The sequence below is a fragment of the Triturus cristatus genome, chromosome 6 (genome assembly GCF_964204655.1).
Source record: "Triturus cristatus chromosome 6, aTriCri1.1, whole genome shotgun sequence".
NCBI classification, from domain to species: domain Eukaryota; kingdom Metazoa; phylum Chordata; class Amphibia; order Caudata; family Salamandridae; genus Triturus; species Triturus cristatus.
The window spans coordinates 1,805,391,128-1,805,405,330 of record NC_140589.1 but is presented as its reverse complement, the minus strand read 5'-3'; the positions used below and the strand labels follow the sequence as shown (position 1 = coordinate 1,805,405,330).

At 45.3% G+C, this 14,203-nt stretch overlaps 1 protein-coding gene across 11 annotated transcripts in view; it reads right to left on the bottom strand.

Annotated features, from left to right (window-relative positions):
- The window catches only part of OTOF (otoferlin), a 1,069,570-nt gene that overhangs the window by 216,095 nt on the left and 839,272 nt on the right, over positions 1-14,203 (bottom strand). For all 11 annotated transcript variants that reach the window (XM_085613159.1, XM_085613153.1, XM_085613156.1 and 8 more), the window contains exons 17-19: positions 13,075-13,258; positions 11,978-12,098; positions 10,194-10,294 (exon numbers count right to left, since the gene is read on the bottom strand). In XM_085613159.1, coding sequence (XP_085469285.1) covers positions 10,194-10,294; positions 11,978-12,098; positions 13,075-13,258 — 406 coding nt within the window. The remainder of the gene's footprint in view (positions 1-10,193; positions 10,295-11,977; positions 12,099-13,074; positions 13,259-14,203) is intronic.

Genomic DNA, 14,203 nt, shown 5'->3' with positions numbered 1-14,203 from the left:
AATGGGGCCATGTCAGAGCAGCTCTATATGTCTATCTGTACCAAGACCAGGGTGTAAAGATAAGTCACCCTGCCAAAGGCTGAGGCTGGCCTGGCACTGGGGATCTTGATGCTCAGATCCGTCCACCGATGTCTGCCTCAGTGGTGTATGTGTCTCATTGGTGGTCCTCAACATTTTGAACAAGTGCAGCACCGAGGTTAATATTTGCACGGAGCCCAATGCACATGCACTCAAAAGCTTTACGAAGAGGCTGGCATCTCTGTGCCTCTCTGGATCATAGATACTTAGGCCACAGCAGGGCTGCTCCAAAAAAATAATCACCTACATAATGGCTACTTCTCAATATGTGGAAAACCAAAGAATCAATACAAACAGCAGGTCTCCAAGTGAGAGTACCAGGGCTTTCAGGACCTCAACGAGGAATATAACCTCAGCGAGAACGGTGTGATAACTCAGTCGATCACTCATTCATCCACTATACATTCCTCTCAGTGATCTAAGCACCTGCTGCAGGGATCTTTCTGCAACCCACATGTGAGTCATGCCTTAACTATACACAATTTTTGTCTCTGAGAAGGAAGTTACTAGGAACATTCTAGTTTTGTAAGTGCATGATTGGGACGTTAGGTGCCTGGTTTGTGTTCAACAAATGCTTTAGAAGAGAAAACTAAACATCTGGATGTTTGTTGAATGGCTGGATATACAGGGTCTTTGCTGCAGATGTTGCTCTTAGAATGCAGTACTTGAAAGACAGGCTATTGGTCTCTTTCCACAATCTCCCTCCTTGTGCTAAGTGACTTGGGTAAGGGGTTGCCCGGGCGTACAACCCCTATGATGAGCTGGTAGCCCGATAGTCATGCGACTCACTTGCTATCCTCCTCCCACACCTGCTGTTCTGTATTGCCATCAGATCCTGATCCACTGCTGTCCTATCAAAGTGGAGGTGGGCCAGTCCTACCCTTTAGCCAGTTTTAATGATCATATGCTGCATACACGCTCTGCTTCCCTCATCACTCCTTGCTCATTAGAAAGGTATTTATTATACCTCTGAAAACATCCCTGTGCTCCTCCCTCTAGTGAGGGGGTTGTAGCCTGCACCGTGACTAGGCATCACAGTGCGAGGAGGTTCCCGATGATGAAGCATGCCACCTACGGTCGGTGAGGGAAATCGTCCTTTAAAAGGAATACTCCGCTTTAGTCAGGTATATTGACAGACTCTCTCTCCTCTTTCTTCTCTGTCTAGACCCATGTGTTAGGTTGTGTTCTGTTATTAGTAATGGGGAGTTAACTCCCGCTGGTCTTTAAATCTCCTCTGGCCCTCCTTTTGTGTTTTGCATTTTTTAGACTTCAGGATGTCCCATCTATCTGTTGCTTGTGGATACATAGCAGTTATACCACCGTAGGCTGCGTACACTGCATTGCTACCTAGTCACCAGCAGGGAACATGCATCCACGGCTTGCTTGCACACCTAATGCAGATGGAGACCTGTGGGCTGGTACTTCATGCACTTAGCCACTCACTGACAACTCATTTGTTAAAGGGGGGCATCCACGCCAATTAGCGATGTGAAGCCGTTTCCACGGCATCGCTGGGAACTGAAGTCCAGGAGTAGGAGCGTATCTACAAAAGCTCCAAACACTAATGAACTAGTGTAAAACATAGCAACACTAGTGAAAAGTCTAATCTGCTAGCCAGACCTAGTTGGAAGGGGACCTTACGTGTCTTCATGCTGCACCACAATGTGTCACGTGCCTACTCCAGGCAACCAGGCACCATCTGCTGATCTGGCTGCAAGCTTGGGCAAGCATGGCCCCTAACCACTACCTTAGTCCTGGTTGTAGCTTTGGTGATTCTCTGCACAGCTAGCCCTTCCCCATACAAGACTGTGGCTCATTCTTTCGGGAGGAGACAGCCCTGACTGACACTGAGGGTAGCAGGACTGAGTGCTGCCTGGACCCTAAACGTGGGCCCCTGAAATGCTGCAGGCTTCTGAAGATCAGTGAATGAAGACCACGCGTGAGATTGGCCCTCTTGGTCACTGGTGGAACTTGGCCTGGCACAGCATCCTCCGGTATTGTTTACAAACCGAGCTTCATCCACTAACATAAGAAGGCCTGCGGAATTTAAACTTATGTGTAATGTTTCTTCACTGAGTTGGTAGTCTTGTTGAACTTGAGACTAGGGGCCATATTTTCAAGAGCGGCGATAACTTTGGGCTTGATAATATGCCCTTGAGAATTCCAATAGAAGCCCAGGTTCTGGTGTGAAGGACATCAAACCTGGGCTTCTATTGGAATTCTCAAGGGCATATTATCAAGCCCCTTATCGCCGCTTTAGCAGCAGTTTCCTGCCGCTAAAGCGGCGATAATGTTATCGCCGTTCTCGATAATATGGCCCTAGGTCTCGAGAAGGAGCACTAGTTCCTATCTTGATAATTACAATGTAATACATTTAGTGATGGATGGAGAGCGTAATATCTTTCACTGGCTGCAATGGGTCGTGAGCCGCATTGATTGGTCTGTGGCACTGCATGGAGTCACAGGGAGTCACCAACAATAGCTGCCGGTGATGGAGCCCCTTCGGTCCTCCTAAGTGGACTATCAAGGGATGGTGGCCTGGGTGTAGGGGGAGATATTAAGTGTGCAGACACCCAGTTAATCCAGGTGTATAGCTTTCATTTTATTGGTATCCAATGATTTTTGCTGCAAGCTCACTTCAAACAAACCTGATGTCCACATTGACCTCCAATAGTTGGACAGGTCCAAGGGCATTATTTAGAGATTGTGGCCAAAATGTGGCGGATGTCCCATGCGCTGCATTACAAGTGCATTATATTTCATGGCTCTCTGAATACAGCAGACGCTTTGACAGACTACCCTGTCCGCCAGACTTTAAGTAAGGCCCATGGGTTACTGTGCACATTTGCATCCACCCCATGGAGCCCACTGCCTCTAATGGTGACTGGGCTTTTGACTTTAAAAACGACTTCATGAAAGGGCGCCTGCACATCTAAGATGATGAGTGCTCTATGAGCCACAGACATGGCATTGGCCTCCTATCAACACACAGGGCATGCTGTTTGGGAGAGGAATTGACTGGCAAGTGCTGCCCAATGCAGCCCTCCCTGCATATGAAGCCCCTGGTAGTTAGATATGTATTGACGCCTATGTGAATACAGGTGAAGGCACAGTGGGGTCCCCCAGACCACCACCTACTCGGGCAGGGGAGCCCATTTCCCAGCCACTGAAATATAATGAATTTCAGACCTGGCCTTATTAAGGGGTTGGTGTAGTCTCACACACAAACAGTTGTGCTGCCCTCCAGTCACTTTACTTCTTGCTCTAATGGCCATGACTGGGGTAGGGTAAGAGAAGGCCAGGCTGAGATGCATGGTGTGCCTACATGTGAATCCACCAAAGCAGTAGCCAAGCGCCTGGCACACATTTTGCTGGTGATGTTCCCGCATGGACATGGTACACGTTGCCTACAAGCATCAACATTTTCAGTCCCAGACATGCTTGTCAATCAGACAACATGGAAAATGTGCTTATTTTGTACCTACGAATTCAAATATATTTTTGTGATTCTCTGTGAGTGTTTTGTGTGGGAGGGGAAGGGAGCCTGTGATGTGCACTGGAAGCCCTGGCGCACAGCCATGAGAGGGGAGGAGGGGGCACCGGAGACAGTGCTGCAAACACCTTAGTTAATGCCAAGAAGATCACCTTGGGGGATAAAATCAAGCATCTGTGAAAATACAGTCACCGCATGCACATTTAGCACAGGAGAACTGCATAATTAAAGCCATGCATCATATTGTAAATCAATGTGTGTGTCGTTCATCATAATTATGAAAAACTTAGTGATTTATTGAACCAGTTAGTTACAGTGTGTGCTTTATAAATGTTAATTTCTTTATGCATCCATCTTTTGATGTTTTTTGCGAAGCAAAAAACAGAAAGATAATAAGAGAAGCTAATCAAACAAGCATCTGCAAAGTCAAAAGGTTGCGCTTTAACGTACTAACACATGCAAACGCTGGCAGGCACCAATACTGTTTGCCCATTACAGCCATAACTATTGTCTTGTTCAGTAAGCCTATGTGTAGACTCCAGCTAACATCCTGATGGAGCAGTCTCCCTCTTGCCCATCCGTATCCTCCACCTTGTGATTGGGTGCTGCTACTGTGAACCTCCGGCCCCCTTTGCTAGTGTCAAGCACCACTGCTGCTTTTGTTACAGGGGACCAATATGGCAGCACTACTGCTGCAAAACTGGCCCTCAGTAACAAAATCAGTCCCCATGGGCCAAAAAACGCCCTACCCTCCCGTTCCAGCCCACTGGGAAAACGCCCGGTGTCCGCTACGGGCAGTCTGGCCCTGGGCAGAACCCAGAGCTGGTGAGCGTGGCTCAGGCCCACCGGTCATCCTCTTGGTTCAGTGATCCAGAGTAACAGGCAGCTTGGCCCATCTGTAGGCTCCCGGCTATCAGCAGTGATACTAAAGATGAGCTGAAATGACAGGCAACCGTCCAGCCAATTCCTGAAGAGGGCTCACCCAAACAAGCCAATCGCTTAAGGGGCTGAGCCAAAGCTCCTCCCTCTATGTTGTTTGTTGAAAGTTAAGTTTACATGTGCCCTAGCACACAGCTACGTTAAGTTTACATGATGTATGTGCAGTGTTATGCTCACGCTGTCTATTGCCAGACCTAAAATTGGGGAATGGAAAAGCCGAATGATCAGGCCAAAAAGTTGACTTTACATTTTAAAATGACTTCCAGAGTTAAATAAGAACTAAAAGGTTTACATAAATATTTACGTGGTGTAAATGAACATTGAAAGAAATACTATTTTAAAATAAGGACTAAAAACAACGAGGGTAGAGGCTATTTGAAGCCGCACCCAACAAATGAATAATGTGTCGTAGTATCAGAAATAGTGCACGAAACCAAGGAACACTCCCCTCTATGTTCCTCACAGAAGGAACTAGTCCTACGACAATATTCAATTCAAGAAGATTCAGCACTATAGAATGTAATAAACATATGTCATGTTAACATTCAGAAAAACAGTTAATACACAAGGAAACAGCCGGATCCAAGATGTATGTTTCTTGACGTGATGTCTCTTTATTTTTCTTACAAAGATTTATTTTTTATGTTCCACGAGCAAATGATCATAGCCAACGCGTTTCGTCTCTCACAGAGACTTCTTCAGGGCTTCACAGTTTAGCATGAATGTCAAAAGATGGTCGTATCAGCTGATATAACATGAAGATACAGGACTGTTGGTTATCATGCCACTGCTGAGTCTCTGAGTTTTATGGAAGCATTCCGAACATTGGAATTTTAAATTATAGAATTGTACGACCATCTATTGACATTCATGCTAAACTGTGAAGCCCTGAAGAAGTCTCTGTGAGAGACAAAACGCGTTGGCTATGATCATTTGCTAGTGGAACATAGAAAAGAAATCTTTGTAAGAAAAATAAAGAGACATCACGTCAAGAAACATACATCTTGGATCCGGCTGTTTCCTTGTGTATTAACTGTTTTTCTGAATGTTAACATGACAGATATTTATTACATTCTATAGTGCTGAACCTTCTTGAATTGACTATTTTAAAATAACTATACAATAACAAGAACTTGTAGCGGGATTTCTCCCCTTCTTTCTTTGCACCAGTACTCTCCCTTCTGTTCAGCCTGAATGACTGTAGAAGGCAGGGTGATGTCACAGAATGTCGGTGTGTGGTCTTGGCCAGAGAGTCAGTTGAAGATGAGAGGCTGAGCAGCAGGGAGGCTGCTCCTGGTGGGGCTACTACTGATTATCATCTTATTACTATCTACCTTCTTTCTACTTACCTGGAATTGGACATAATAAATTACATCTTGGAACCTACCACCTTGCCTACATTTGGACTTCTTTACTTAGTACATTTCTACATACTGGTTTAATATTGGCTAGCCGGCCGAAGCAGTTTGTTACTTGTATTATGTTTCCTGGCCAACAATAAGGACTCCTACAGTACTGTGGCCACTGAAACTGGACTAAAAAAGTGATAAGAAGTCCTGGATAAAATGTGGAATTAGCATCCTTACAATTATAAGCAAGGTCGAAAACTAGGACTGCAGGAAGGAAAGGTTGATTGTCGTGTATTGAGGAATGGACGTCATTAAGGGGTCACCAGAGGTCGCAACTGCTATCCCTGGCAGGTCGCCTGGTACCATGAGTACTTTGTCAACTATGAGTTAGAAGTCTTGAGGCGATAGCAATGGACCATGGACCCTAATCGGGTACAAATTAGTTTTCATAATGCCCTCTTGAGGGTTGACAACCAGCACTTCAGTGAATCAGAGACACTGGTAAGCAACTGAGCTCAAGGAACTCTGCCCGTACACTTGATAAGTGAGCTTGCGAAACAGCACAGTTTCTTATCAGTGATGTCTCTGAAGAAGCCACAAGACAAGACATCTATGCGTGATGCCAGACTATTCAGTCTGATCACCCTTCATGCAAGCAGCAACACAATTTAATTAAAAATAATTCCTACAAAGTCAGCATCTCTTAACAGAAAATGGTTAAGACCAAAAAAAAAAAGCTTTTTGTATTAAAAAAGGGCCCAAACCTTTCGCACACTGGATTTATAATTATCTCTACCTTAAACGACAAAGTTTAGTTTTGTGATTAGAATTGCCGGGTATATGAAGGATCCACTCAGACACCTCCACTCCGCTGGAGTCCTACTCGCACACATCCCACTCATACAGAGAGCCAGATCAGGACGGGAGTTCTCTTACATCGCTCCTAAAGCGTGGAATGACCTCCTGCTCCACATCAGAGCCTCCTCCTCGCTTCTTGAATTCTGTTAGAATCTGAAAACCTGGCTTTTCAATTAACCAACCTCCCATAGGCAGGGCTAGGCACACACACCAGCGCAGCAGCAGGATACCCTCGCAGGTGATAGCACGCTTTACAAATACACATAACATAACAATCTTCAACTGATGTTGTGGTACACAATGTATTTCACAGAGTTAGGAGCCTGACTTAGAGTTGGAGTGGAGACCGTCGGTGGGGTTTGGGGGGGTAGGGTATTACCTTCACCATCTCAACTGTACTCTACCTGCCAAATTTAGAGATGACCTTCAGCCCAGGGGTCATGTCTGTACACTGAATGGAACTGGCATCACAGTTGTGTGACGGCTGATCCCCAACCTTTTGACACTTTTTTGTTTTTTAGAAACAGAAACCCAAAGCTGAAGTTTGCAGGGGTGTAACACAGGCCCCCGCAGCCTCTGTGGTGTGGGGGGGGGCCAAGCTGCAGGGGCCCCCCACAGTACTGTACTCAGGCCTGGGAGCTCCGGATTAAATCCAGAGCAAGGGCCCCTCTGTGTACCGTGCAGGGGGGACCCCTTCAACTTTCGTTACGCCACTGGAAGTTTGTTTCTGAAAAGCAAAAAACGAATGACCCGCACACCCTGAGCTGACTCCCTCTGTCTATTTTTTTTCTATCATTGCCAGGTTTTGCATGGCGGTGCCAGGCAGGTAAAAAGGCATTACATCGCCCACCCTAAATAGAGTGGATGGTGTAATATACCTCCTGAGATGGCCTCTCCTCTGTTGGTTCCTCAGAGTGAGCCTTCCGTTGAGAGAGCCAATGGGGCACCGCTGACAGATTTCTTAATATTTGTCCATTTCAAAGTGAGGCGGGCGGACTGAGTGTTCGGCGTGCAGAGTTGTCCGTTGCGCTTGCAATGGCATACCCTGTCCGCCAAACTCCAAATCAGGGCGTAGCTCTTTTATTTCACTTGCATGTGGTGCATATACTTTTTGTCACCTTATTCATTTGATGTTTTTCTGTGTTCTAGTAATAAAGTCTGCTCTATGGAACGACATGTGAGTGTCAGTTATAACCACGGCCTCTGGAATTGTGTGATGAGGAGGCAGCAGCGTTGTCTGCCTGAGGTTTTACCAGACATGCCACATAATCCATCTGCCACATAATTTTCAGATTTAAAAACAGGTTCCTAGCTCAAGTAAATCAAAAGTTACTAAAAAACGAGTCATACATGCAGAGACAGACCCTTTGTAAAAGTTAACTCATTACTTCTCAGTTGCTGATAGCTTTACTTCCGTATTTTACTGTTACTGCAAAGGTGAAACTTTTTGCCTAGTCGGTATTAACTAGCACTAGAAAGTCAAATGAGTGAAATAAAACTACAAATAATCAATGGGGAGGGAAAAGAAGCTGTGGTCCATTCGGCTTCCTTATTTTCAATGCAAAAGAATCAAGAGGGAGTGGACCACTTGTCCTGTGTAGCCAGGGTCTTTTCATTGGTTGGTTCCTTCATAAAAGAACCCTCATAACTATACACAGGTACGATGGCGGCATGAACTGGGTTACCGCTCATGTGTAATAGTGCAGCATCATCATTGGGTCTTTTTTTTGGATGTATGCTGACCTCCACCCGGAGGAAGACCTTCTGGTTAGACAGTAGCGTCCAGACATGAAGGATGAGGAAGGTGTGAGAAGGTTCGTATCAGGTGAGTTAAAAGCCTCTTAATCAATGTTTCATTTGTGACTTTATTCTGAGAATCTTGATCAGAGAGTGACAAAAAAGTTCAAGTGCGGGGTGAGACCGAGTTACTGGTCTACCGTATTTTCAAGATGTAAGGGTCAACATGTTTCAGCCTTGTGTAATAGTCTAAAGGCTTTCATCAGGACCGTTTCTGAAAGGAGGCGCATTATGGCTCCTTAATGTGAGGTACCGCGGACAGAGGCAGGAGAAATCAACCAACGTGAAGGAACTGAAACAGAGTTCCTCACGCGCCCCCGGGCACCCCCGGAAATACAACGTATCTTCTTTCGAGGTACAGATACTTTTGATCTGACCCCATTAACAGAAATAGTGGAGAAATTCTTCACATTAAGGAGCCATAATGCGCCTCCTTTCAGAAATGGTCCTGATGAAAGCCTTTAGACTATTACACAAGGCTGAAACATGTTGACCCTTACAACTTGAAAAGTACGGTAGACCAGTAACTCGGTCTCACCCCGCACTTGAACTTTTTTATCACTCTCTGATCAAGATTCTCAGAATAAAGTTACAAATGAAACATTGATTAAGAGGCTTTTAACTCACCTGATACGAACCTTCTCACACCTTCCTCATCCTTCATGTCTGGATGCTATTGTCTAACCAGAAGGTCTTCCTCCGGGTGGAGGTCAGCATACATCCAAAAAAAAGACCTAATGATGATGCTGCACTATTACACATGAGCGGTAACCCAGTTCATGCCGCCATCGTACCTGTGTATAGTTATGAGGGTTCTTTAATGAAGGAACCAACCAATGAAAAGACCCTGGCTACACAGGACAAGTGGTCCACTCTCTCTTGAAATAAAACTACCACAGAATGTGATGCATTATGCCCTATAATTTGTAATTTCTTATCGCATAATGTATTCAAACCAATTGCTAAATTTGCTTCTCCCTTGCCGCATGATTCCAATGGCCCTCGTTTACCTGTGTGCTTTAAATTCGGGTTGATGAGCATGGGCACCACTAGAAACAGATGGGGCCCTGCTTTCAGTGGGAATGCTCCTGCTTGATTGAGGCTGGGTGTGGGCTGCTCTAAAGCTGGCTGCTTATTTTGCCAGCAGCAGCAGCTCTCATCTCTTCTTTGCCCATCACCGGAAGTCTCCTGGTGAGACTTCCGGCAACAAGGAAAACAGAGGATGTGGCCCAATGGCAGGCCTTCTGTTTCCCCGCTGCCCTGGCGGTGACATCTCAGGTGGAACCAGGAGGATCCTGAGGTCCTGCCCATGTCTGGTGGAGCCTCTTGCTGCATGGACTTGGGTAGGTGACCTGCAACAAGTCAAGAAACTTTGCACATCTTCATGAAGTGTAAAGTTCCAGGACTACTTCAGACTTTGCCAGCATAGGGAATCCCTTCGCTCATCCCTAATTTTAGAGTGATGATCACTGACATTGTGGAGAGAAAGAAACAAGCGTCAGCTTCTTTCACACGTTTCATCTCTATTTTTGTTTCTGCATAATAGAGGGACTTACTCACATTGTGCTAGTTTACCTGTTGGTGTTTTCTTACTCTGTAACCCACATTACAAAATACACCACAAAAGAACCAGAGTTATACAGGTGTTTGGCACCTCTCCCCATCCCCAGAGCACTCACATGCACCCGCTGCTCAGCTCCTCCAGGACCCCTCGGAGCCGGCGTTCGGGGTACGGCTTCTCCGTTTTGATCATCTCATAGACGTCATTCAGACCTTCCTCCTGCAATGGACCAAGAATCAACATCAGATACTGTTGGGGGGAACCTGTTCTTCCATACCTGTGAATGGCACCTGTTGGCAGCCACGGCCCGTGCAGGTAAGAGCGATGGGGCTGGGTGGGGGAGGATTTCGACAGTCGACAGCGAGGGAAAATTAATTATTTATTTAATGTTCCCGTGTGGTCGTCTGTCGAATCCCCCCCCCCCCCCCAACCCGGCCCCGCCTGCATGGGTCAATCCTATCTGTTGGACCTCAATATAGAGAAACATGTAAAATATGTGACCTTCTGGTCACAAGTGGGCAATGGAGTGGCAAAGAGGCCTTTTCATAAATAGTTTGGATCATGTTTTTGATGCTTATTTATTTATCTACAACTCTAGAAACTGTAAAGCAAGAAATAGACAATGTTTATTCCGTGCTTGCCCCATATAAGAATAGCAAAAAGAACAATTCATGGACGGAATGCTGAAACAATGTCAAACATTCACCCCCAGTACAGAGATCTGGGCCTAAATCCATCGTTTTTTTTGCACACCAAGTCATTCCAGTTTAGACCCAGCCATATGCAAATCAGTCTTGACCTTCCTCCCCATGGGAACAGTTCAGTGCGCTGGGTATGCCCATACGTGGGTCCTGGGCTCCCTGTGCCACTGGAGTTGCCACTGGAGTCAAGCTAGCCTGGCTGATGAGAGGTAATACCCCAAAACCGGTTCCAGTATGCTTCTTTCCGGTCCAGGGAGGAACTGACCAGGCAGTTCGGGCTTGACTGTTCCCATGAGGAGCAGGGTCGAGACTGATTTGCATATGGCTGGGTCTAAACTGGGGTGGCATGGTGAGCATAAGAACGATGGATTTAACCCCAGCTCTCTCGCCTGGGGGTGAATGTTTGATTTGTTCAGCCTTCTGTCCATCAACTGTGTGTCTTTTGCCATAGAAGAATAGCATCATCAACCAGATAGATGCTATGTTCATTACACAGACATGTATCACAAGTCATCAACATGTCCAGGCTCCTGGCCTTCTACTTTCCAGTCTTCCATAATGCCCATCTAGCTGAGGTCCTCACTTGTCAACGCCTTTTTTACATCATCTAGATTTCCAAATTCAGAGCAAATAATACCCTCATCATTCAATAGCAGACCTCTTAAACACATTAATCAAACTCTCTGACTTTGCAGGAGGCCTACCTACTACAATTATGAAGAAAACACTTCCCAAATGTCTCAGAAGTATGAACCTCAATCAACTTGTCACCAATCTCTCATCAGAGCATCAATCTGAATGTGATCTTGACCTCTGTACATTGCAACCCACTGATGCCAATGTATTGGTCAGATGTATATGCCATTCAACAAGCATCCTACACACACCAACCACCCACCATGGAGAAACCTACCTCGCAACAGAACGCTCTTTCAAGGTCTTACCTCCATTGAAAATGTCAACTTTCTCCTGGACTCACTCTATCCCTCCTCCTCCGAAATCTGAAAGCCAGCATTGACATCCATGCCCCGTCTTCCCGCAAGAAAATAAATGCCACAAAACCAGACTCCAATAAGACCTGTGGACATGGGAAGCTCCCCATTGCTCTTGCAGAAACCTTATCACTACAGCTAAAACAGCCTACTGCAAGCCAGTCTCTGAGGAAGCTTTCAACATTTGATATTTGGCATGTGATGCTCACCAGCTTGTCTGCAATCTTATCCATGATGTTGGCATTGTAAAGCCTTCTCCTTTGGTCCTGCCACCAGCTCTTAATGTAAATGCATGGTTTCCTCTCAAAGTAGGGCAAGTGAAAGTAGTTCCTGAAATTAAGAAGAAAGCACTTCTTAAACAAAGGTCTTTAAAGAAGAAAATAGAAAGATTGGTTGACATTGATTGATTGACATTGGATTTAGAGGTTGGCGGATAGAGTAGTGTCCAATTGGATGTCGGAGGGCCGTCAACACTGCAGTAATCTCTGTACATTGAAAGGATGTATTAAAAGTGTAGTGTACGGCACCACCAGTTTTGACGGCCATTCACCAAATATTGGACACTTTTTTGTGTTTCAAAAACAAATTACAAAATGGGAGTTTGTTTTTGAAAACCAAAAACCTAAAGACCCCCACATACTGGAAGTTTTCTTAAAACACACTACTGCAATACTTGATAGACCCTTTTAAGACAGCCAGTGGCTACACCAAGAGATGCACCTGTGAAACAGTGACTCTTCCATTGACCATATCTGAAACCCATACACCACCTGTACCTCTGCCTTGCTGCCCTCACCTTGAGGGCTCATGCCATAGCAGTGTTATTTATGGGTAGTGTGAAGTTGTGTCGTACTGTGCTGAGTAGAGCGCCCATGGATGTGGAATGTTCATATGGTCAATAAATGATAAATGAATAAATGGAGCAGCAATTGACATTTCATCAGGCTAAGGAGATTTCTGAACAAGCAGCACGGTAGAGGTCTCTGATGTTCTCCAGATGTGATGCAATCACACAAGTAAGTGTAGTAGTCAACTGATGATAGCAAGAAAAGTTCTTTTGTTGTTTTACGTAACAAGAGCTCATTGGCATAGCTTTGTACACCGGGGCCTGCTTGAGCAAGGGAATGCAACTCTCTGATTCCTCACCTCTGGCATCATAGGAGTAATGAGAACTCACTCTCTCATCAGCCCCCATCACTCTTGAAGACCATGGTGACATTGGTGGCCAGCCATTGGCCACGTTGCTCTTCAATTCATGGTCCCCAGCTCTTAGATCTGTATCCTCTCACATCTGAGGTGCACTTGCCTGTCTGTAATGAAGGGTTTCATTGGTGGAGTCGAAGAGACTGAGACCATTTCTCCATCATCATCAGCTTCATCTTCGCTTGAGTTCTGCAGAAGCTCAGACTCTTCCTCGTCACCATCGCCTCCATCCCTCTTCTTTCGAAAGTTTGGTTTGGTTGTGCCATCAATCTGATTCCCATAATTCCCTGAAGGGAGCAAATCAGAATTAGGATCTAAGTAAATATCAAAGTGTTACTTCCTGTTAATAATTGTGTCAATCAAAGGAACTGAAAGTAGACTAGAGCACACGATGCAGGAGAACAGCATCTTCAGCGTTGGTCTATAAGGCCCAAAGGCAGGCCAGATTTTCAAGTTAATAACTAATTATGACAGGTGAGATGCAAATATGACCCTTCACCTGCCACGCCATCCAGCAAAATGCACTTCCACTTGAGATATCGTAGATGCAGTGCTTAATTTGTAAAAGAATAAGTGCCATGGCCCTAGTCAGGATGACATTGCAGTTTGCACCATCCATTGCCCCTGCCATCCTGCCAGTGACAGCACCAACACAGCTACTAACATCACACTCTTACAAGTGTGACAAATCATATTATTCCAGGCCCCCTAAGCTATAAGAATGGCATGGGTAGCAGGTATCAATCATTGTTAATGTATATTGAATTAATAAACAGCTGTTTTTCTACTCAGAACTAAATTACGCCGAAAGCGCCACCATGTGGCAGACTGTCATAAGCACTGGTGCTGACAATTAAGTGCCATTGCCAAGCACCGAAAACCACAGGTTCAAATTAAGCACTGCATAGATGCACTCCTGCAAGAACAAAAGGAACCAAGAAAATATTTAGAAGTGCCATAAACAGTATGACCCAAAGTGGTACACTGCGATTTCGTTAGTGAAACTAAAAAAAACATGTGTATCCCAAAGGTCCCTAAAGCACAAGATACACCCTGGTATTTCAACAACAGGGCCTGTGATGTGCTCCAAGTCTTTCCAGCCAATATTTATATACTGAAGCACTGAAAGCATAGATTGATATCCCAGCATACAAACTGATCCATTTCTACCAGCCAGCTCCAACATAATCACATTCCTCCATACGAAAAATTCTATCCTGAGACAGGTCTTA